The sequence below is a fragment of the Galleria mellonella genome, unplaced genomic scaffold, assembly GCF_026898425.1.
Source record: "Galleria mellonella isolate WM207_F2 unplaced genomic scaffold, CSIRO_AGI_GalMel_v1 utg65, whole genome shotgun sequence".
Taxonomy (NCBI): domain Eukaryota; kingdom Metazoa; phylum Arthropoda; class Insecta; order Lepidoptera; family Pyralidae; genus Galleria; species Galleria mellonella.
The window spans coordinates 8,659,838-8,682,998 of NW_026442138.1; the positions used below are offsets into that span (position 1 = coordinate 8,659,838).

A 23,161-nucleotide genomic window follows, 5' to 3' on the forward strand; every position below is an offset into this window, starting at 1 on the left:
ATTTTTCTATTTAGGCTATGTATCTTGAAGAGTATCGAGGTGACAAAAATTTATAATCGATGACCAGCATACCTAAACGGTCTCGAAAAATTTTGTTTCACTGAAAAAATACGGTGTTGTCGTTTATAAGTACAACTAGGTTATAGTGATTAGTTAATTTTTTTAACTGTTATAATAGAAGGCCTAGCATAAAATATTTTCTAAAATTTCGGGACCAAACGAAACACAATTTTGATGTTAAAATTGTATAATACATACCGTTTAAAAATATTAAAATATCGTTCTTTTGGACTATTATACTAGGATTTATGACAAACGAAATGTTAAGCTTCAATTTACTTGACCGACTTCGATGTGAATAAAAACACGAAATTGAGCCCGGAAATTTAAAAGGTTTTTTATTGTAGACCCCCAGATTTGGCGTGAATTTACAGGGTACAGAGGAATAAAATCTGAGTCCTCAGGAATGGCAACGCAGGGGGGGTATCATGAGCGAAACGGTGTGCTCTGTTATGTTCATGGTGCTGCTCATGTCTATAGGCGACGGTTACCACTTTCCATCAGGTGGGCCGTCAGCTTGTTTGCCATTCTAAGTTGTATAAAAAAAAAAAGATGGAATTTTTGTTGAGAATGCTCAATTTGTTTTCTGCTAATAATGTGTGAAATATATCTAAATTAGTTGATATTGTGATAATTTTGCATTTATTTTCTTATACGCTAAGAATTAATTGTGATTCAGACGTTATTAGAACCTAAGAAGTAACTACAAATTTTTAGTTGGATACATACTAAATAAAGTTTTTTTTTTTTTTATGGATGATAATGGAATGGTAACCCCGCCTGCGCTATTAGTATACGCTGGCGGGGCACCAGTGAAGGATGACAGGTGAGAATGAAGGTAGATCAGTTGACTTGTCGTAAATTCCATACGAATCAACCACGCTTGTTTCCAGAGGGAACCGCGTGGAAGTCGACTTAAGGGTATATTGCTAGTAATGAAGTTGTTAGACCTTATTACTAACAATCCTTTCCCCCCACTCAATAAAGTTAGGTTATAATTAAGTACATATGGTATTAGCCTTAGAATATAAGATAGATTACAATAAAATAGAGTAATTTTTGGCAATTTTGGCTAAACTTTTTGCCGAATTTTTGTTCATTTAACCTGGCGACATTCAATGATACACGTAACAGTTATTTACATACCTATTGACGATTTGCGTTATCAGCTGTCACATCCGTTTACTTCGAATGAAATAATATAATCAATAGTATATATATCATGGTTGATAAGTTGTTCTGTACCCACTTCGTATTTCTCTTTGATCGTGGTTTGCTTGTTTATTATAATTCTTACCTGGTGAACTCCGTCTAAGACCAATAACTATCAAAGGTATGATTATATTTAATTATTTTAGATAAATATATTTATATAATAATAATAATAATAAAAAGTCAACCATTGCTTGGCTAAGGCCCGCATGGTTGAACATTTACCCCCATAAAAAGGGAGATGTTAAATACAATATATATTTAAATATTAATAATAATATTTATTTATTTAGACAACAGAAGGCCCATTTTGTTAGTTATAAATTTACTTAACCTATGTTAGTAAATGCACGGTCATTACGCTCTTTCATTGATAAGCTGTCCCACCCAATATAGGATCGGACATGCCATTTTATCGACAATTTTCTATAGAAAACTGAGCTAACATGCACCCTACTCAACAGCGAAACGATTCGTTTGCGCCGTATTGTGTAAAAATCATACATACGCTTTCGTGCAAACATGTATATATATATATATATATATATATATATATATATATATATATATATATATATATATATATATATATATATATATATATATATATATATATCCCAGCAATCCCTTCCCCCCTACGCCCAACTTTGAGTGTCACCGTGTCACGTGCTCAGATGTAATTTAATAGTACTTACCAGCAGATAATAAATAGGTATTATATGTCTCAGTTATGAGTAACGACAACGACGACCTCTGTTCGATGTGCTATGAATATTACTTTGCGTAAATGAGGTGACCGGTTCCATTCTCAGTTGGATAAATTTAACGAACGGAAATTAACCTTTCTAAATTGGCTGTGGCCTAAAAGGTCCCAGACAGGTGCCTCTTTGAGAGAGAATGCATGCATCTAAAATGAAAATTAAATTCACCACTCTAGCAATCAGTATTTAATTACTCATTATGCAGATTATTACAGATAGAAAGAAGTAAAAAATAACAATCCAATTCACTTATCAAATTCCAATGTATATCATCATCATCATCATATCAGCCATTAGCTTTAACCTCTGCTGAACATAGGCCTCCCACTATTGGGGGTTTTGCCAATAGTTGCTACACTTGTCAGACCGGTTTTTTTATGGGTAAAAAAGAAATAGTAACCCCGCCTGCGCTATCGGTATATGCTGTCGGTTTACCAGTGATAGATGAGAATGAACGCAGGTCAGTCGGCACATCGTGAAGAATTCAATAAGAATTGTTTCCAGGGTGAACGGCGTGGAGGTCGAGCTGGTAGGGTATATTGCTAGTAATTGATATGTTAGAACCCATTACTAACAAACCCTTTCCCCTGGCAGACCATCGGCAACCGCAATTACTCTTTGGTATTGTTTTAAAAAGGACGCTGCTGGCCTTCCTGGTACAGAGGAATAACACCTGAGTCCTCAAGAATGGCAACGCATGGGGGGTATCATGGACGAAACAGTAAACTCTGTTATGTCCATGGTACTCCTTATGTCTATAGGCGACGGTTACCACTTTCCATCAGGTGGGCCGTCAGCTTGTTTGCTATTCTGTTGTATAAAAAAAAAAAAGTTCTTTTAATCGTTTCTTACGATACCGATGATGAAAGGAAGTGATAACCCATTCTATACCGGGACTACACGGCATGTTAAATGTACCTAATTGATTAGAAATGGGAAAACCGACGCCAAAAGACTATAATAAGTTTTTCATATCGTGGAATAATATATGATGATATGGTCTACTATCGTCTTAGGCAGCCCTAGATATACAATTTTTTTCGAACCGGGGCAAAACCTTGATTGTGGCGCCCCCTTCCTTCAGTATTTGAGAAAAACTGCCAATACATTTTTGTGACCATTTATTAAAATAATAATTCTTTAATAAATTTAAACTTTTTGTTATCTAATAACTAATAACCTTCATTTGTGACAAAATAGAAACACAATATATAACCAGGAAAGACTACAACTTTACACGGAGTGCATTCTTTTCTAAGAAAAAATCTATTAGCTCCTCAAAGTCCGTCACATAGGCAGTTTTGTTTTAAATCGCTAGGATCGCGAGGCCAGATAGACGATCCTGACTCATTGTAGAACGTAGATAAGTTTTAATTATTTTCAGTTTGCTAAAGCTTCGCTTACAAATTCGTTCAAAAATTTACTTGATCTGTTAAGATGCGTTCATAAATCACTTAGTATGTATTCAAAAACTAACTGGGTCTATGAAATATAAGCTTATTTGTTTTTCAAAAATATTATATTTCGATTACTTGATAGAAATCTATGAGATTGTAGGAAAAGAGGCTTCATATGTTCGATATTTGGAATTCTTGTTTGAAGGATTTGGCGCTCCCATGAAACTGCCGCCCTGGGCAAGGATTGCTTCCCCTTAGATCCGGGGCTGGATCTAAGGGGAAGCAATCCCCTTAAGTAAAAACAACAAGATGTCTAGGCACTCTAATCGTCTAAAGCAGGAGAGACTACAAAAGATCGCGACGAGTCAAATTGATCTAGAAAGTCTTTCCCGAACCTAATTATCCACTTAGTAATGAGCAATTTTTCACCAAAATTGAAACTTAATTGAAACTCTTAATTTAGGGCAAAACTGATCGAAAGTTCTATAGGAATAATTAGTTATTTTAGAAAGTACTATATAGAATCATCATTCATAATTTCAGCCAGTTAACTGTCCACTGTTTAGCATAAACCTTACCCGTAAGGGGAGTTTACAGCAGTTAGGCTTTTAAAGATGTTTTATTTGTTTTAGTATTTATTTTATTTTAGAGGGATGTTGCTGCCCAACCCTTTACCATTAAGTTCCTTTAGTCATCTCTTACGACACCCACGGGAAGGGAAGGGGGGCTTATTCTATGCCAGGACCACACGGCTATATAGAATACCGTCGAAATTATAAAAAAAAAATATTGTACTCTTATGTAAATTTTTAATTACGAGTATATGAATAAGGAATACATTTGTCGGAAGCGAGCCAGCTTTCGTTACATACTCGTATGTAGACATTCGAGCGTACCTAGTTGACGTCATATTGCTGATATCGCAATTTGTGAATGGCTACCAAGAATCATAAACGGTATTCAAGCCACAGAACTTCTCATATTCGCATCCGTAGTGCACCTATTCGTGTAAATATTCACAAACATTCTGGACTATTTTCATTGTAAGGACTATAAAGGTAACATTATTAATTTATTAATCAGTGCATAAAGCGATGCTTTCGATACATATGAATGTAAACCATTGTTGAAATATATTGTTATTGATAAATCTTTGCAAGGCCATAATCGCAGTGTTTGCTGATAGCGAGGTTTTACACTGAATATTTTTGATATTCCCTATATGATATCACCTCATACGTAGTCATGAGTCATTAGAATTATCATTCTATTCAAAGAGACGATTTATTTAGTTATAATATAAATACTACTGTACATATTGCACAGCGCCATCTAGTCCCATACTAAGCAGACATTTGAATCATGATCATTCATCATTTCAGACATTTGAATACTTTAATATAATTCAAACGTTTCATTTTTGTCATTAATAATATTGGGGCACAGAAAATTGTAAAACTTTAAACCTATATTGTTTAACTATGTAAGTAACCACAACAAGATTACCGCTCAAAAACATTACAAGCAACCTTATTCATACTACTTTTATGACAAGGGGGAAGGGATTGTTGGTAATGTCCACCAATGCCAACCAGTCCCATTGCTAGCAATATACCCTGTCAGGTCGATCTCCACGTGGACCCCTTTGGAATCTATCGGGCTAAATCCCAGGTGTAGTCATCACAATGGGCTAACTGACCTGCCTTTTCATGCTCACCTGTCATCCCCAACTGGTACCCCGCCAGTGTACATCGTAATCCTGAGCGGGATTACCATTATATTATCATCAATTAAAAAAGTACTTTCATGACAATAAGTTGAGTACTTGAGTCATTAAGATCCCTTAAACTTAACAAACTTATAACCCACAAGAATGTTCTGGTAATGATTAGTAAAAAAGTAAGGGTTATTATTACAATACTCGTAAGTATTTATAATAATTATTTTTATATTATACGTAACTTAAAAAAATACCAGCTCGCGTATTTCTCCTGTTACAATGTTACATAAGTGTTGATGGGCGCTAAAGCCTTGATTAATAATATATTTTTTGTATCATCCACCGTTATTAAAATAATGTAAGACTTTATTATTTTCAATATGTATGTATGTATACCTGAAAAACAAAACAAAGATAAAATTAAAGTCAAAAGTAATATTACCTTAATTCAAATTCAATTTACCTACAGATGGTGAAAAAGAAGAATTGTGACATTTGTTCAGAGAAGAATATAAATCCAGGCCATGAACAAACAGAAAAACATCAATGGAATGAGATTCTTCATGTATATTCATCGAATAAGTATGCCTTTATTTTCTTTTATGCTCGGATTCCAATATGCTCGGCGAAATATGTAGGCATCTAATTTTAATTGTTTATATGTTTATTCCAGAAATAAGTTTGCAAAAAACCGAAATGGTATTATCGTAGAATGTGACGTTAGATCTTCATTTTCTATGCATAAAAAAAATACTGATGCGAGAATAGCATTATCGGTAAGTGGAACTTGTAACTTGATACCCTATAGAGTAAAACGTAGTTAAACACTTAAGGATATACGTTTGAAGCTGGAAACATTTATTAAGAGAGATATTGTATTTTTTTTTATTTGAACGCAAAACTTTGGTGTTATATGTCCATGCAAATAGGTACATTTTAGGTTTGAATTCTGAAAGTAAAAATTTTAATTACCTAATGCCTTCTTTTGGGGGAGGGGGGAAAGAGGTTGTTAGTAATGTATTCTAACAACCCCATTACTAACAATATACCCTATCAGGTCAACTTTCTGGCGGTTTCCCCTGGAAACCATCATGGTAAATTCTAGTACAATATTTTCAGGCAAAACCTACCGAAGAAGTGCAGTTCAATTTTACAATAATAAATAACAATACGACTGATATTATTCGTATAGATTTCATACAAATGCTACATTCGAAGACGAACTTTCATTTAAATTATCATTTAGATTTGCAACCGTTAAAACCAGGTAAGTGATTTTATACAAAGATATCAGTATACATAGAGTAAATCCATAAGATTATTTTCACTTATCGTATAAACATACTGAATATCAATTTACTATGATCATGTACATGTTATATACTCGCTGTATTAATTACATTTATTTACGCTTATTTCATCAAGGATTTTAGTTTATGCATCTTACAATGACACAAACTGATTGCTCTCCTAATGGAAGGTGATAATCGTTGCCTATAAACATGAGGAGCACACGGATATCATGGAATATATTATAGATATTGAGCGAAGAAAAATATGAATACTCCGAACTTATCCATGGACTGTATGAGTGTTGTATTACCTCTCAGTCAGCTATTCGCTAGTATTTCGTTGACAATAGACATGACAAATGGCACAGGTCGCCGTGTTGTCATGGCATAGAATGGACCACCCTTTCCTTCCCGTGGGTGTCGTATGAAGCGACTAAGGGAAATTAGGTCGAGCGATAGGCAGCAGCGTTCCTCTTAAAATCTCACCAAAGACTAACTGCGATTGCCAACTCGCATACCAAGCGTGGCAACTATTGGCAGAACTCCCCAATAGGGGGACGCCTATGTTCAGCAGTGGACACTTAATGGCTGATATGATGATGATTGTGTTGACAAAGAATATTGATTTAGATATAAAAAAAATTGCTTTATCACTAAAGTTTAGATACATTACTATTTCATAATAAGAAATTCAGTATTAAATGTTTCAACCGTGAAGCAGTTGTGTTTGCATGGCTGTGTTTCGGTTTGAAGGGTTGGATATGGCACGAATTTACTGGGTACAGAGGAATAACACCTGAGTCCTCAGGAATGGCAACGCATCGAGGGTATCATGGGCGAAACAGTATACTCTGTTATATCCATGGTACTGCTCATGTCTATAGGCGACGGTTACCACTTTCCATCAGGTGGGTCCTCAGCTTGTTTGTCATTCTAAGTTGTATAAAAAAAATTAAAAGTGCTCAGAAGTTGATTTTGCTACTATATGCTAAAGATAAGTAGGTACCTGAGGTCAATTTATACTGTGACCCAGGAGAATTATGCAAAGGCATTATAGTATTAAGTAATATTATGCTATAGTAGTAAAAACTTAATATGATCTCGTAACTTAAGTTCTATTCCACAACTAAGATAATGTATTCCAGGAACACAAATTAAAAAAGCAGTCTCTATAAAATTTAAATCTGCCCATATTGGTCAATATGAAGTACCGGTTTTCTTTTCATTCCACGACATAAGAACAAGGAAAAACATTATAATAGTGCGAGATGTGGTAAGTATTTTTTTGTTATCCTACTGCGGTAGAAACTGGCCATCAAACTTACGATCCGCCTGATGGTCAGCACCATTACTCTGAATGCTTGTAACATCGGAGGGAAGGTTCAATAATACACGTAGCGTTACTGACTTTTGTGTAGTGTTCTTTTAATGGGTGATAAAATAATGTTAACCTTGTTACTCTATCGGTATACACTTACGGGGCAACAATGAAGGATGATAGGTGAGGATGCAGGCAGGTCAATTAGCGCATCGTGTCATGAAACGCGTGAAAAAAGAATTTTCCAAATCGATTTAGAACTGATGGAGATTTGAGGTAACAAACATAAAAAATAAGTGCATTCGAATTGAGAACCTCCTTCTTTTTGAAGTCGGTTAAAAAATTATACTGAAAGAAATATAATACTTAATGCTCTTTTTATAATTTAAAATGTAAACATAACAAATGCTTTTGAATAGTTGTATATTTTTATTTACTTATATAAAACCTTTAATTTCTAATTCATATTTTAGGCGGTCTATGTTGAGGAGACTCAGAGCATTCATGAGAAAGAAATAAGTCCTTATTCCAAAAAAGAAGTGCTAGCAAGGGTTTTGGTAAAAAAAATTATGCCTAGGTAGGTATATTTACCACCTAATTTAGTTTAACAAATTATAATAACCAAAATAATAAACTATTCCTAGTAATAAGTATTTTTTAGGAATTAATACTTTCTTAGGTTGCTTAGAAATTTAAAGCACTACCTGTTTATGTAAACCTAATACGAAGACGTATTGTTAAAGTCGAGTAATAGAAGATTTTTTTAAGCAAACAGAAGAACAGTAAACGAACTGACGGCTCATAAAATGGTAACTGTCACCTACATACATTACAGAATACACATGTCTGTAATGCGTCGTCCTCAGGTACTATCACGGTAGAACAACTATACGGATACAATCTCATAATCTAAGTACGTTGTCATTCCTGATGGCTGCGTTTCTACTGTCATCAGGTCCCTACACAAGTTATTTACAAATCTATAAAACGAGACTGCAACGACATTTTATTTTTTCTTATGTACGCGCCATCGAAAACGTGTTTACCGATAGATCTGCCATTGGTCTAGGACAGGGGTCGACTTTTTGAGTCGAAAAACTCAGAAATTACAGTTTACAAAATTTCAAAGTTTTTAAAAAGCCACAAAAAAATTTCTTGCCAATTTTACTTGCAGAAATAAAATTGGTGCCTAACCCTGGTTAATCGATTCAGAATTATTTTTAATTTTTTTTTATGTAAAATATTTACATATGCAACTAAAGAGTCGCAGTTTCATATCCAAAGATCCGCATGTGGCTCGCGAGCCGCAGGTTGCCGACCCCTGGTCCAGGTAATTGTATATAACTGTAAATTGTATATATTATATACAAAAACTGACGGTGGATAATTCACAATTCAAAATTAACAACTATCCTTATTAATCCAATTGACTGTTTTTCAGGTACAACGACGACAAGCATCGAATTCCGCCACAGTTAAAAACAATATTCACAAGTGGCCTACATGTAAATGACAAAGCACCAGAAGATGAAATAGCAAAAGTTAAAAGTATCAAGTTGGTTTTATTTATTTTTTTATTATTATTACTGTTTTTTTTTTAATTATTAATTAGTTTCGTGTCTTCTTAATGTAATGAAAACTATTTTTTTTTTCAGGGATGTATTCGATATTGGTGTAACCAAAGATAATTACAAAAAATATTTTCAATATTTATTATGGTACGAAGAAGCAGTTGTGAAATCAAATTATAAGGTATTAGTATTAACGTAATTATTTGAAAGTGATCGGGACATATTCATTATCTAGGGAAAAAGTAGCCTGCATCCTTTTGCGTCTCATATAGGTAGTACGTGTATTTACCAAATTTCCTAATGATTGGTTAAGCCGTTAAGGCACTAAGAGATAACAAACAAACTCGTTTTCACATTTGTACTATTCCTAAGGATGCTAACTACGTTTTAAGCACTTACATAATAACAAAAGAAATGTGCATTAAAATAAAATAAAAAGTAATAAAACTGAAATTTGAACAAATTAAATAAAACAAAGGCCATTATTTTAATTAGACATAGAAATAAAACACTAATTAGTGCCTAATTTAAGGAAAATACTAGAGAATTGAATTTCTTCTTCTATAAACAATAATTTTATAAATCTTCTTATATCATTCCCATTTGTATTTCTACCGAAATAGTTGTTTTTGAATGGCTGTATTTCGGTTTAAAGGGTGTGATATGGCAGTGAAAATACAGGCTACAGAGGTATAACACCTAAGTCCTCGGGAACGGCAACACATGAAAGGTATAATTTGTGACACAGCATACTTTGTTATGTCCATGGTACAGTTTACGTCTATAGATTACAGTTACTACATTCCAACAGGTGGGCCGTCAGCTTGTTTGCCATTCTAAGTTGTATAAAAATAATAATAAAAATATATATATATTATAGAATTACAATATGTCGGATGTTACTATACAACAAAGTGAGGCACATAATAGTTACTACCTAGCAGTCCCTGGACTAGCAGTGAAGCGGCCATCATTACTATCAGGTAAATCTGGTCAATCTTGAGTTCAACTAACACATGGAGGATTCCGATACAGTAAAATCAGATAACTTTTATACAGTCTCCCTCTATTAATTTGTATAAAAGAGATATCAGTTTCAACCATGAAGCAGTTGTGTTTGCATGGCTGTATTTCGGTTTGAAGGGTGGGATATGGCGTGAATTTACTGGGTACAGAGGAATAACACCTGAGTCCTCAGGAATGGCAACGCATAGGGTGTATCATGGGTGAGACAGTATACTCTGTTATATCCATGGTATTGCTCATGTCTATAGGCGACGGTTACCACTTTCCATCAGGTGGACCGTCAGCTTGTTTGCCATTCTAAGTTGTATAAGAAAAATTACAATAAATAAAGTTAATTTATTAATTCAACTAATTTCATTTCGAAATAGATACACAATTTAATTTTTTTTTACTAACAGCTCGGTCCGGCTTCGCACGCTTTTTAAATAAAATAGAGGCTATGTTACTCGCTGACAATGTAGCTTTCTATGGGTAAAAGTATTTTTAAAATCGGTTAATTGATTTTTAGTTTATCCATTAATATTGGAACCCGCTACTATTGGATAAACGAAAACTCAATAATTCCTATAAAACCCAAATAATCTTTTTGATAGTTTTATTTTTTTAATTTTCTTACGGATCTCTTCTATTTTTTTTTTAATAATATTTAATCAATTTTTTTCGTTGATACATGAGAAATTATTAAAATCTGTTAAATAGTTTTTGAGATTGTTCATTACAAATAAACAATCAAATCTTTCCTCTTTATAATATTAGTAATAGAAGTAATATAGACAAACAAATATACAGGAAATAAAATTATTAAAAAATTGATATAAATTAATTTAAAATTTATTGAGATATATTAAAAATGTATCATATAACTTTTTTTATTGATCATTTAAACAAAAGACCTTTTCTAAAATGTTTTACACAGATGTTAATTTATTTTTAAAATATTTCAGGTGACCTGTTGTTTGTTAAACCGGTAAAGGCCAACATAATGTTTGAAGCTATGATCACTGCAATAAAGGAGTGTAACATAATAGAAATAAGTGGCTTGAACTCTGAGTAATTATAATTTTATCTGTAAATAATAAATGTGGCTGTTTTCTATTTAAGTTTTTAATGTAAGTTTTTTTTTTTATAAATACATACATAGTATAAACTATGTATGTATTTATAAAAAAAAAAACTTGTCTATTAGTTGTTCCTACTACTATAAATTATATAGTGCAAGCTTTGTTTAGTTTGGAAATAGATGACGCTGTGTATTAAGTTCTGTGGTATTAAAAAATAAAATAAACATTTTTCGTTCCAGTTTTAAAAATTACTACAATCAAAATGCTCTATTTGATATTCGATTCTTTTTGTCTCGACTCACACTGGAACGAATGCATCATGCAATTACTAATATTCAACAAATGGGACACGAAGGTCGTATATTTCCCGAGAGAAATCCTAAAATTCCAGTGGTACAGAGTATTACAAAGTAAGTACTAGCTATCAATAGTCTACGACTTTGCACACGTGAACACACATATTTAACAAATATTATCTGAATCCATACTAATGTTATTAGTTTTTTAATGTATATCTTCCTACATTGTCTTTTTTTTTTTTGTTGGATCATAATGGAAGGGCAATGAAGCCATGAAAATGAAGTCAGTCGGCCCATCATGACAAATTCACTATGAAATAATATGGGACCGTGTGGTGGCTGATCTGATATGGTAAATTGCTAGCTATGGAAACTGACTTTCTTATTACTACATCTATTATAAAGACAAAATTATTTACTATTATAAATACAAAAGTTTGTGAGAATTTATAAATGAATATTTGTTACTCTTTTACTTAAAAACTACTAAACGGATTTGTAATAAAATTTACTATTACACAGATAGATTATATCCTTATCCTAACATATATACTTTAAATACTAGGAATACGATAAAATTTATAAATCATCATCATCCTCATCATTTCAGCTATTATCCATCCACTGCTGGATAGGCCTTCCCCATAGACTACTATAAGGAACGGTTCTGAGCCACTTGCATCCACTGATTTCCTGCAATGCATTTGAGGTCGTCACTTCATGTAGTGGAGGTTGTCCTCCATTGCGTTTGTTCGTACGTCACTCGGGAACCTTTCTTTCTCATTGGTTGTAGGTTTTTGGAACTATATGACCAGCCCATTGCCATTTCAACTTGCTTATCCTTCGGGCTATGTCGGTTACTTTGGTTCTTTTATGGGTATTCTCGTTTCGGATTCTATCAAGCAAACAAAGTCCGAGCATAGCCCTTTCCATAGCCCGTTGAGTAATTTGAAACTTTTGCATACGGGCAATCATGTCGGACCATGTTTTGGTTCTATAAGTCATCACTGACAACACGCACTGTACCTTCGTCTTAAAACGGAGATATTTTTAAGACGAAGGTACAGATACGGATATCCGGAGATACGGAAGGTACGGATGAAAGATGTGTCGTAGTTTCCGAACGCTGCCCAGCCGAATCGTATTCGTTGGTTGACCTCTCGGTCAAAGTTCGACTTGCCCATTCGGATAGTTTGTCTTAGATATACATACTCGTCGACAACTTCGACAGTAGTGTTCTCAATTGTAACCGGTGTGACATGGACGTCAAGCATGATTTTAGTCTTGTCCATGTTCATCTTAAGATATACCTGTTGAGAAACAGGTGGCCATTGAGGTCATAGTATTCAAATCCTCCGGAGATTCCACTATGATTACTTTGTTATCGACAAATCGAAGGTGAGTAATGTATTCGCCTTTGATGATTATACCATATCTTTTCCAGTCCAAAAGTTTGAAAACATCTTCCAATGCAGCTGTGAATACTTTCGGAGTCACCCCGTCTTATACCTTCCTGCACTAGGTTGGGTTTTGTACTCTGGTTCTGTACTCGGATAGATATCGTAGCCTTATAGTACATACACTTCAACACAATACACACACTTCAATACAATAGTAATACCGCCCATATCTCGACTGAATCTTACCAGAGGGAGACTTTGTACAAAAGTCGATTGCTTGGATACCTCTGTACCATTCGTGTTTCAACCGTGAAACAGCTGTGTTTGCATGGCTGTGTTTCGGTTTGAAGAGTGGGATATGGCGTGAATTTACTGGGTACAAAGGAATAACACCCGAATCCTCAGGAATGGCAACGCATGGGGGGTATCATGGGGGAAAAAGTATACTCTGTTATGTCCATGGTACTGCTCATGTCTATAGGCGACAGGGACCACTTTCCATCAGGTGGACCGTCCGCTTGATTGCCATTCTAAGTTGTATAAAACAAAAAAGAATCTAAGTCTTTTTCATAGTACTCTTCGATCTTCTGTATAATCTGTTATGGATGACGAAATTAAATATAGCTTCTGAAAGACTATAAATACCGGTTTTTCACCTGCTCTCAAAAGTTCTGCTGTGATTTCGTCCGCCCCCGGTGCCTTGCCATTTTTAAGCTGTTTAAGAGCCAGACGAAGTTATAGATAAAAACTAGTAAACAAATAAATATGCTATAAATATTAATTTTTGTATTCAAAGATTCTTCAATCCGCTGGTTCGAGACAACAAAGAACAACGCACGGCAGTGGAACATATAGTATCGGAGACGTCTGGGATCGCGCCTTATTTGATACACGGGCCTCCCGGTACCGGCAAAACTGTTACCATTGTGGAGGCTATTCTTCAGGTATGTTTAAAGTACAGTTAGTTGACTGAGAAAGAGACTAATTTTATAAATATAAATATAAGTTTATTCGTTTGCCTATTACCTGTTACAGTTCTGAGAATGTTCATAACATTAGCTTGACGACGTGTGCCATAAAATTATCTGTCAATTTTCGAAAATAATTTAATAGTTAATAATTTTCTGATTGATTATTTAGAAAGTATTCCGTTAACGCAATAAAACTTTAAAAAATCAAATCATTCATCTGTATGAGTCCACTCTTTACTAGTGCTCGCCAGTGTATAAGGATAGCGGAGATTCTGTTATCATCCAATCGATATTTTCAGTTGGTGTTGAAAAATTCTAAAAATAGTATTCTTGTATGCACCGATTCCAATAACTCTGCTGATTATATTGCAACCATGTTGGTGAAGTACGTCAACTATTTCCCTGACAGGAAGGGAAAATTACTTCTTCGCGCAAACTCGAGATTTAGAACATGGTAAGTTATATAGTGCCCTGTGGTCCCGGCATAGAATAGACCATCACTCCACTACTTCATTTCGCGTAGGTGATAGAAGCACCCCTTTCAAAACATCACTAAAGTTTGACTACAGTTGCCAATCCGCCTGCCAAGCGTGGCAACTACTGTTAAAAATCTTTTTGGGGAAGGTCTTTGTTCAGCAGTGGACAGTAGACGGCTGAAATGATGATGTAAAGTTACATAGATTACAAACTGCAAAAAAGAAAATTGCAAGAATCAGAATACTAGCATGTATACTTTTTGTGTGTATGTTACGCAATATTTTTGTCAATTCTAGACTGATTCTAGATTTTGATAATTACTTTTTTTAGTCTATAGCGGTTTACTTCCATGGTGGTTCTATCGATTGATTTTTTCATAATTGAAGTCTTTATTAATCTTTGCGATGCGATATTAGGACTCAAACATCTCACCAAAAGGATAGGGGAATAAAAATTTACAAAATTGAAATTGCATAGAGACTCATTTCTGTACCTAATAATTTTTTTTAGTAGCAAGGATAGGTATTATTTATTCTATACGATTTTTTATTGTTTTTACTTAAAGAAAAACCTTTGGTACTTAAAAAAATTACCCTAGCCTGTATTGTTGTCTATATATTTTTATAATAGTTTATGCCCGCGACTTCATTCATGGGGCCTTCAATTTCTCGCTGGAGTCACTTTTTTTGTCTCAGCCTTATAAATTATAGTCGTTGCCCGCGACTTTATCTCATTTCTAACTTTAAATTAACAAATTTACATACAAATTGTAATTTAAATCAAATCATCCCCTATCTCACTTCTTTAGGAATAGGTTTTCTAAAAATTGCTGGACATTTTTTTTTAATCAAAAACCTAAAGCGTTCATAGTTTTAATTTTAAAAATAACAGAACTCTTATACAAATTTTCATCTTTCATTTCGGCCTTTAGGGGTTGAATTTTCAAAATTTCTTCCTTAATGTTCACCTCTTAGGTCACTCATAAGTAACATCCTCTTATTATATATGAATACATTATACCAGTTATTTCACATTTCCAGGGATATACCAGAAGCTCTTAAATCATATTCTAATGGTATGACGTCTTCTGAATACAAAAATGTGCCTATAACCAAATTTAGGTCCTACAACATTGTTGTGACAACCCTGTCACACGCTGCTAAATTCGCCAAGTAAGTAATTAAATTGTCTTCTTAACTTGTCACTTCGCAATTCATTCATGTTCGTACACAATTGATGCAACTTTTCAAAATTAAAGAAGATACATTGACTAATAACATACTGTGATAAATATATCTGAGGGAGACTTTGTACAACTCAGTACCACTCGTGTTTCTTTACATGTATTAACTGTGTTCGGATAAAAGGACAACAACTATAGAGATTAATGCCTTAGTCTTCAAAAACAGCCATATATTGCTGTATATATCGCTTCACAATATATTTTAGGACGTCGATGTTAAAAGCTTATCTTTTAAATTGCATAACGAAATTCTTCTACAGTCGATCTACTTTAAAAGTGAAATAATAAGAATTATATATGATGGAGAATATTAATATACATTGCAATTATGTTAGACCGAAGATAAACCTTTGTGGAATAACCATTCCCATTCTTGATATCTCCATCTCTCTTGTGCAAACATCTATGTAATATATTATTTTTTATAAAACTTAATGGTAATAGCAAATATATTCTCAGCTCGCTTGATGTAAAGTAATCATCGCCAGACTACACATCTATGGTGCGACAACCCCATTCTCAGTAATTTCATTATCATGTAGCTGCTTGAAGGTAAAAATAGGTATCACTGCAGACTACATACGTAAAATCTTATTCTAGTAAATAAATTATGATTTAAACTATATAAATAATGTATCAGGCAGCTCAGAAATGACAAACCTCACATTACACACCTGTTCATTGATGAAGCGGCTCAAGCTAGTGAGCCTGCGTGCCTTATTCCAGCAAGTGGGTTACTTCATCCAAAAGGTTTATTGGTACTAGCTGGCGATCCACTCCAACTTGGTCCTGTCGTTATATCACACAAAGCGAAGGAAATCGGACTTGGTGAGTTGATGCATTATTTAAAAGATTCCGTGCCATTAACGGAATTTGTAGAACAAGTTTTTTTTTAAATATCAGCATGTTGGCACGATTCATTGTACTTACTCGTAACAGATAACTTTGATCATAACAAAATTAATGTATTTTTATAAGTTACTATAATGAAACGGTTACCCTGGCGGGGCTTCAGTGGGAGGTGATAGAAGAGAGTGAAAGCAGGCTAGTTAACCTATCGTGATAAATATCAGAAGAATTAACCAAAATGGTTTCCTGGGGATTCGCGTGGAGATCAACCTGATAGGATATATTGCTAGCAATGGAACTATTAGATCGCAATTACTAAAACAATCCCTTTCGCCCGAAATTACCCACATGGTATTGAACTCATTCGATTTAAAAAAATATATCAAAATTGATTGAAAAATAGAATAATAAACGTAATTTCCAAATGAAAAGCCTTACTAATATTATGAATGTGATAGTCAGTTTTTTTTGTGTGTATAATTAATCCTCTTAAAATTTGGTATACACACATATTAAATGGAGAAGAACATAGGCTTTCTTAATTGTAATACCAATGTTGACTAGGTTTATCGCTGATGGAGAGACTTAAGAGTAAATGCAGTTTGTACAGCGACGCAAGAAATGATCCAAACTATATTGTGATGCTCCGTAGTAATTTTCGGTCCCATCCCGATATACTGCAAATACCAAACGATCTGTTCTACAACGGACAACTAAGGGTAAGTAGTGGAAAATTGTCTAACAAGGATGAATGCTGACAGAGGTCTGCGCCACTATTAATGCTGAATTTATTCCTATTAAATTATTACAATGAAAATAAATATATGATCATGATACCAATCACATAATAATAACCGTTCACTACTGACATTAGCCTCCCCATGATGAAGGTTTTGCCAGTAATAGCCGCTTGACAGCAATTGCCACACTTGGCAGTTGAGTTAACATTCGCAATCAGGCTTTGTTGCTATTTTAAGGGGGACGCTGCTGTCCATTCCTCGACCATTAAACCCTCTTAGTCACCTCTTACGACATCCAAATAAAGAAAGGAGTAAAGTAGATATATACTATTTATATTACATAGCGGTATCTATTCCCGTATAAAACAGAATTTGTACAACGGGTGTTAATGAACTAATCACTACATAGTATAAAACAAAGCCGTCGCTGTCTGTTCCTATGTATGCTTAAATCTTTAAAACTACGCAACGGATTTTGAAGCGGTTTTTTTTATTAATAGATAGAGTGATTCAAGAGGAAGGTTTATATGTATAATACATGCATAATATTGTAGAAAAACACTGATAAATTTAGAGGTTTCTAATGTGATGTCGTAAATAAACACATTTTTTGCGTTTACATTGCACCACATTGTACCCCACGACATAAATCAAAATAATGTACTACAATATATTAATGAGACACTTAAATACTTTTTTTAATACACACATAAATTGTGCATAGAAAATTTCTAAACCATACCTTGAGTACAAATGTTTGTATCGTACGGGGATCGAATCTGCAACCATGTGATGATGTGGTTATAGACCAAAGACTGTGTCTCTTTGTTGTGACTGAGTAAAATATAACATCCTCTTTATTCTTTTAATCCCCAGGATGTCAAATTTTATTGAGTATCCGGTCTATCGTGTCTTCCCTCTCTTTTAACAATACTAGTTTAAAATTATACACCAGCCTCCTTGGCTATATCGTCTTCAGAAGTTTTTTTTTTTTTTTTTTATATATTACTATCGTGGCGAATTAGCTTATTGCCAGTTTGCTGGCAAACGGTTACCGTAACGTACGGACGCCTGCGTCACTAGGGGTGTTACGCATGCGTTGCCGACTCTTAAAAAACTTTATTACACCCTTTTTGAAAAACCCCGATACATGATATTTGAAGCAAAGGTCATAATTATGATAATTATATTTGATTTTTATATTTGTAGTGTATGTCTAACATGGATCGTTTAAGCCAATTGGATATCCTAGGTGTGAAAAGTCAGAGTAGAGCAATTGTCTTCCATAGCGTAATTTCCAAGGAACAACGACTTGGCAAGTCACCCAGGTAATATCACTTTATTTAACTTTAATTAATATTTTAATTTTTTTCTTTGCATTGAAATATAATACATTTATTATCTAGTTTTTTTTTTAGTTTTGTCATAGACAAGCTACTAAGTAGGTTTACATCTAAAATCTAAAGTATAAAAAACAAAATGTCCCCTAAAATATTAAACATAAAATCAATTCAAAATACAAATGTAAAATAACAGAATTATAATAGAAATCAAACGTATAACTCCTATCACACGTAGTATCTATTTATTTATCCAACTAACATTATATAATATTTGTTGGACACGCAATGTCAAGCAAATAAACCATTTCATTTGGAAACCATTAACATCTTTTTAGTTTAACTAAACAAGTATTTCACCGATAAAACTCAGGACCGAACTTAGCCTTTACGTAGGATCGTAAAATTAAAATTAATTTTCTATCGGTGGAGCCAAAAATTTTTCATTTTACATAGTAATACTATATAAGTCGAAATAAATGGCTCGGCCAATTAAAATGACGACAATATTAAGACGCTTATGTGTTACAATATCTGATAACTAAGACTGATGACTATCGTGTAGTCTACACGTTTCATAATAATTGATTTATTTTCTCTTTACAATTCATCACAGCGGATACAATGGGATTATATTATAAATATAATTGTTGTATTTATCATATATAGTTCACTTGACTTTTAGATCAAAGGTATACTAGATAGACTTTAGATACCAACTTTTTTATGCAACTGGAAGCAATAAGTAAGCTGACGGTCCATCTAATGGAAAGTGTTAACCGTCGCTTTTATTAACATTGCACCATATAACTTTGATGTAAAAAAGTACCCTTAGCAATTTTTATATAATTTTATTCAATGTATATATAGATAGGTACTATCAATATAAAACAATTAGACCTTAAAGAATCCATTGTTCAACCACGTTAGAGGCCTTTGTGTATAACGAAGGCGCTGGAAATTCTTCACACGAATAGTGATACGGGTATAATATTATTAAAAATTTGTTACAGTTTCTTCAATATAATGGAATTAGAAGTAGTACGACACTATGTTTTATCTCTGATAAAACGTCACAAAATACCACAAGAGGATATAGGAATCATCTCGCCATACATAAGACAGGTAGGTAACATCTAGGTCTCTACAGGTAAGTAATAATATCACAGAAAACATTGTGACACTCATATGTATAAATTTCCATTCCTGAGGATTAAGACATTTTGCCTTTCTACCTTAAAATTTCGCTACATTTCACCCTAATGCGACTTTTACGATTCTATAGTACATCGAGAATGTTCGCGAAGCTCCATGTAATTTTTTTTAACTACTATGTGGATAAAATTTGCACCTAAGGTCACATATTACAGAGATCCTATATTCCCATCCCAACAAAATTCGGAACAGAATCGCGGGCAGTCTCCATTGTAACACATTTTCCAATAAAACTTACATCCGTGATTTTCTAAATAATTATTTGTTAATTATCTACAGAATCCGAACGAATTCATAGCTCCGGTAAATCATATATTTATATTTGCCCTAATCGGCAATATGTATTACTTACTGCAGTATTATTTACTGCAATAACAATAAAAAAGTACCTAAAAAAGGATTTATAGTGTGACGCGAGTGTACGTAGCATGCTTACCGTTTTCTGCCGTCAGTTGCTCTCAATTTTGCAATTGTCAGACCCTCATTTTTGCCGCTTTAGACAAGTGCCCTCCCAACTTTAAGTCTGATCCTTATTATAACATGTAACATTAAATATAGAAATATTATTGTTACAAAATAGTTTAAGATCAGAAACGGAGACTATTATTATTATACATAAAACAAGATGAACGATAAAGTAAAACGCGTTGCGTTCTACTTTTTTTATAAGAGATGATAATATAATGATAACCCTGCTTGCGCTGTCAGTACACGCTGGCGAAGACCAGTGAGGTATGAAGTAGCAGTTCAATTTGTCTATCTTACCGAATTAAATAATAAATTAACCACGATGGTGTACAGGAGAAACCGCGTAGAGGTCGACCTAATAGGATATATTTTTAGCTTATTAGTAGCCCTATTGGCTACTAATCATCATTCCTAACAATCCCTAATCCCCCCCGCCCCCCTCTCGTGGCGTTCTATTTGTCTCTATCTAAGTTTGTACATTACATTTTTTAAATTATTAACATTATATTATAGGTACACAAAATTAAAGATTGGCTAGAAGAGCAAGGCTATTATAATATCGAAGTTGGAACTGTGGAAGCCTTCCAGGGCCGTGAGAAGAGAATTGTGATTATAACAACAGTGCGAGGTAAATGCGACTTTACAAAGAGCGCTGGAAAGTTCAAAATAGGTTTCCTCAGTGACCCAAAGGTAAAATGATGTAATACTAGTGCGACTAATTATATTATTAAAATAATTTATATTCCTTTGTGATGTTTTCATCATCAGATATTTGTAAAATTAAATTGACAATATTTTTGTGTAGACTAAATTCGAACTCACAATTTTTGGTTCCAAAATTAGGATAAACCCCTAAACTACGTACCTCTTAGGTACGTAGTAACAATTCACACTGATCCATATTTTTATTATAATTAATTATAATCTTATTATTTGCTAGCTTTTACCTTGTTACTTTTTACAGATGAATATCAAAAGTCGGACCAATGATTTTTCATTTCATTTCATTTTTTATAACACATACACCAGATTTTAAGTTATAACTTCAGGTACATAACTGTAAAAACCGGATTCAATTTTCTACAGTAATATTTGCGTGTTGCCTTAAAACTATCTCCATCGTCTAACATCGTCGTGTAACATCGTCTAATTACAATTTTATTATATTAGAAAATTATTATTGTTTTTAATGCAGAGTCTAGTGATGAGACTTATTAATTTTATTTTCTTTTTTTTATTACAGAGATTTAATGTCGCATTGACTCGGGCAAAAGCAAAGACTATTATTATCGGCAACCCTATAAATTTGCAGAAGGATCCGATGTGGAATACGTATATAAAAAGCTGTCGCCAAATGGGTACATTTTTAGGATACAATGTTGAACCTCTGGACGAGCAAATACAACGATCTATTGTAGATCAAATCAGTCCTTTGTTAAGTGAACTCACAATATAATTTGTACGTACCTTCTACAGTTTTAGGTACAATTGTAAATACATGTTTATGTGACTAGATGTGTATAGTACTTATAGGTATTAAGTAATACATAATATCTTTTAAAAACGTAAATTTTATACAAATTAACCAATATTTTTGACAATTTAAAAACACATTATCATAACAGTTTATTGTGAACTGCATTGTAATTTATAAATAAGTACTACTAGCATAGTATTAAAATATCATTTTAGTATTAAAATTTTTTAGTATTAAAAGATTTTGTGTCTTAAGAGATACTGATATTATGTTTTTTTTTTTTTTATTTTCCCTTGCTCTCTTTCTGTTGCAATAATCTTGTAATTACTCTTCTGTGATTAAGATTAAAGTATGTACTGAAATACGACAATAATAACTTACCTAAATGAAAGTTATTTTAATATTCACCAACTACTCATTAGTTTTTTATTCCTGCGCTATCGGTACACGCTAGCGGTGCACTAGTGAGAGATGATAGGTGAAGATAAAAGTAGGTCAGTTGGCCCATGGTGACCAATTCATCAATAATTAAGTACGATGGTTTCCATGGAGAACCGCGTGCAAGTCGACCTGTAAGGGTATATTGCTAGCAATGGGGCTGTTAGACGATTACTATCAATCCCTTTTTCCCCAATTAAATCAGTTTTTTTTTTTTTATTTTATAATGGTTATAATGAAATGGGAACCCTGCCTGCGCTATCGGTGTACGCTGGTGGGACGCACCAGTGCGGGGTGTTAGGTGACGATGAAAGCAGGTCCGTACCATAACCATAGTGTTAAATTCCAAGTGTATTAATTACCATAGGCTAGAAATTAATACACTTGGAATTTAACACTATGGTTTACAGGGGAACCACAGGGAGGTCGACCTGTTAGGGTATATATTGTTAGCAATGGGAGTAGTAATCCGCATTACTACCAGTCCTTTCCCCCTAACCAAATCAAATAAGTTAGCTTATCATGGCAAATTCAAAAGAATTTACCATATTGGTTTTGGGAGAGGGGGACATACGTATAGGTGCAGTGAACTCAGGCGAGGTTTTATATGGGATGAAAATAAAATGGTAACCTTGCATCCACAACTGGTACACCTACTCTGCTGGAGTACCAGTAATTATGATAGATAAAGTAAGAATGAAATGATGCCAATTGCTCCGTCGCAATAAAATCACCAGGAATTTTATAGCAATATATGTATATAAACGGTATCTAGCCATCCGCATCCAATCTTCCTGCAATGCATTTGAAGTCTTCACTCTATGTA

The 23,161-nt window shown here is 33.6% G+C and overlaps 1 protein-coding gene across 2 annotated transcripts; it reads left to right on the top strand.

Annotated features, from left to right (window-relative positions):
- The first annotated feature begins 1,234 nt into the window (after positions 1-1,234).
- LOC113519667 (putative helicase mov-10-B.1) lies at positions 1,235-22,161 on the top strand. 2 transcript variants are annotated; one of them, XM_052900512.1, is made up of 20 exons: positions 1,235-1,393; positions 5,620-5,732; positions 5,824-5,926; positions 6,270-6,417; positions 7,588-7,715; positions 8,234-8,337; positions 9,202-9,315; positions 9,416-9,512; positions 10,212-10,314; positions 11,302-11,407; positions 11,658-11,828; positions 13,914-14,061; positions 14,388-14,542; positions 15,606-15,737; positions 16,449-16,636; positions 17,222-17,376; positions 18,607-18,725; positions 19,751-19,862; positions 20,934-21,110; positions 21,664-22,161. In XM_052900512.1, the coding sequence occupies exons 2-20, from the start codon at positions 5,620-5,622 to the stop codon at positions 21,874-21,876; spliced, it is 2,586 nt and encodes an 861-aa protein (XP_052756472.1). In that variant the 5' UTR covers positions 1,235-1,393; the 3' UTR covers positions 21,877-22,161. The 2 variants fall into 2 exon arrangements, with proteins under 2 accessions (XP_052756472.1, XP_052756473.1); XM_052900513.1 differs by lacking the exon at positions 1,235-1,393 and adding an exon at positions 4,336-4,488.
- The last annotated feature ends 1,000 nt before the right edge of the window (positions 22,162-23,161 follow it).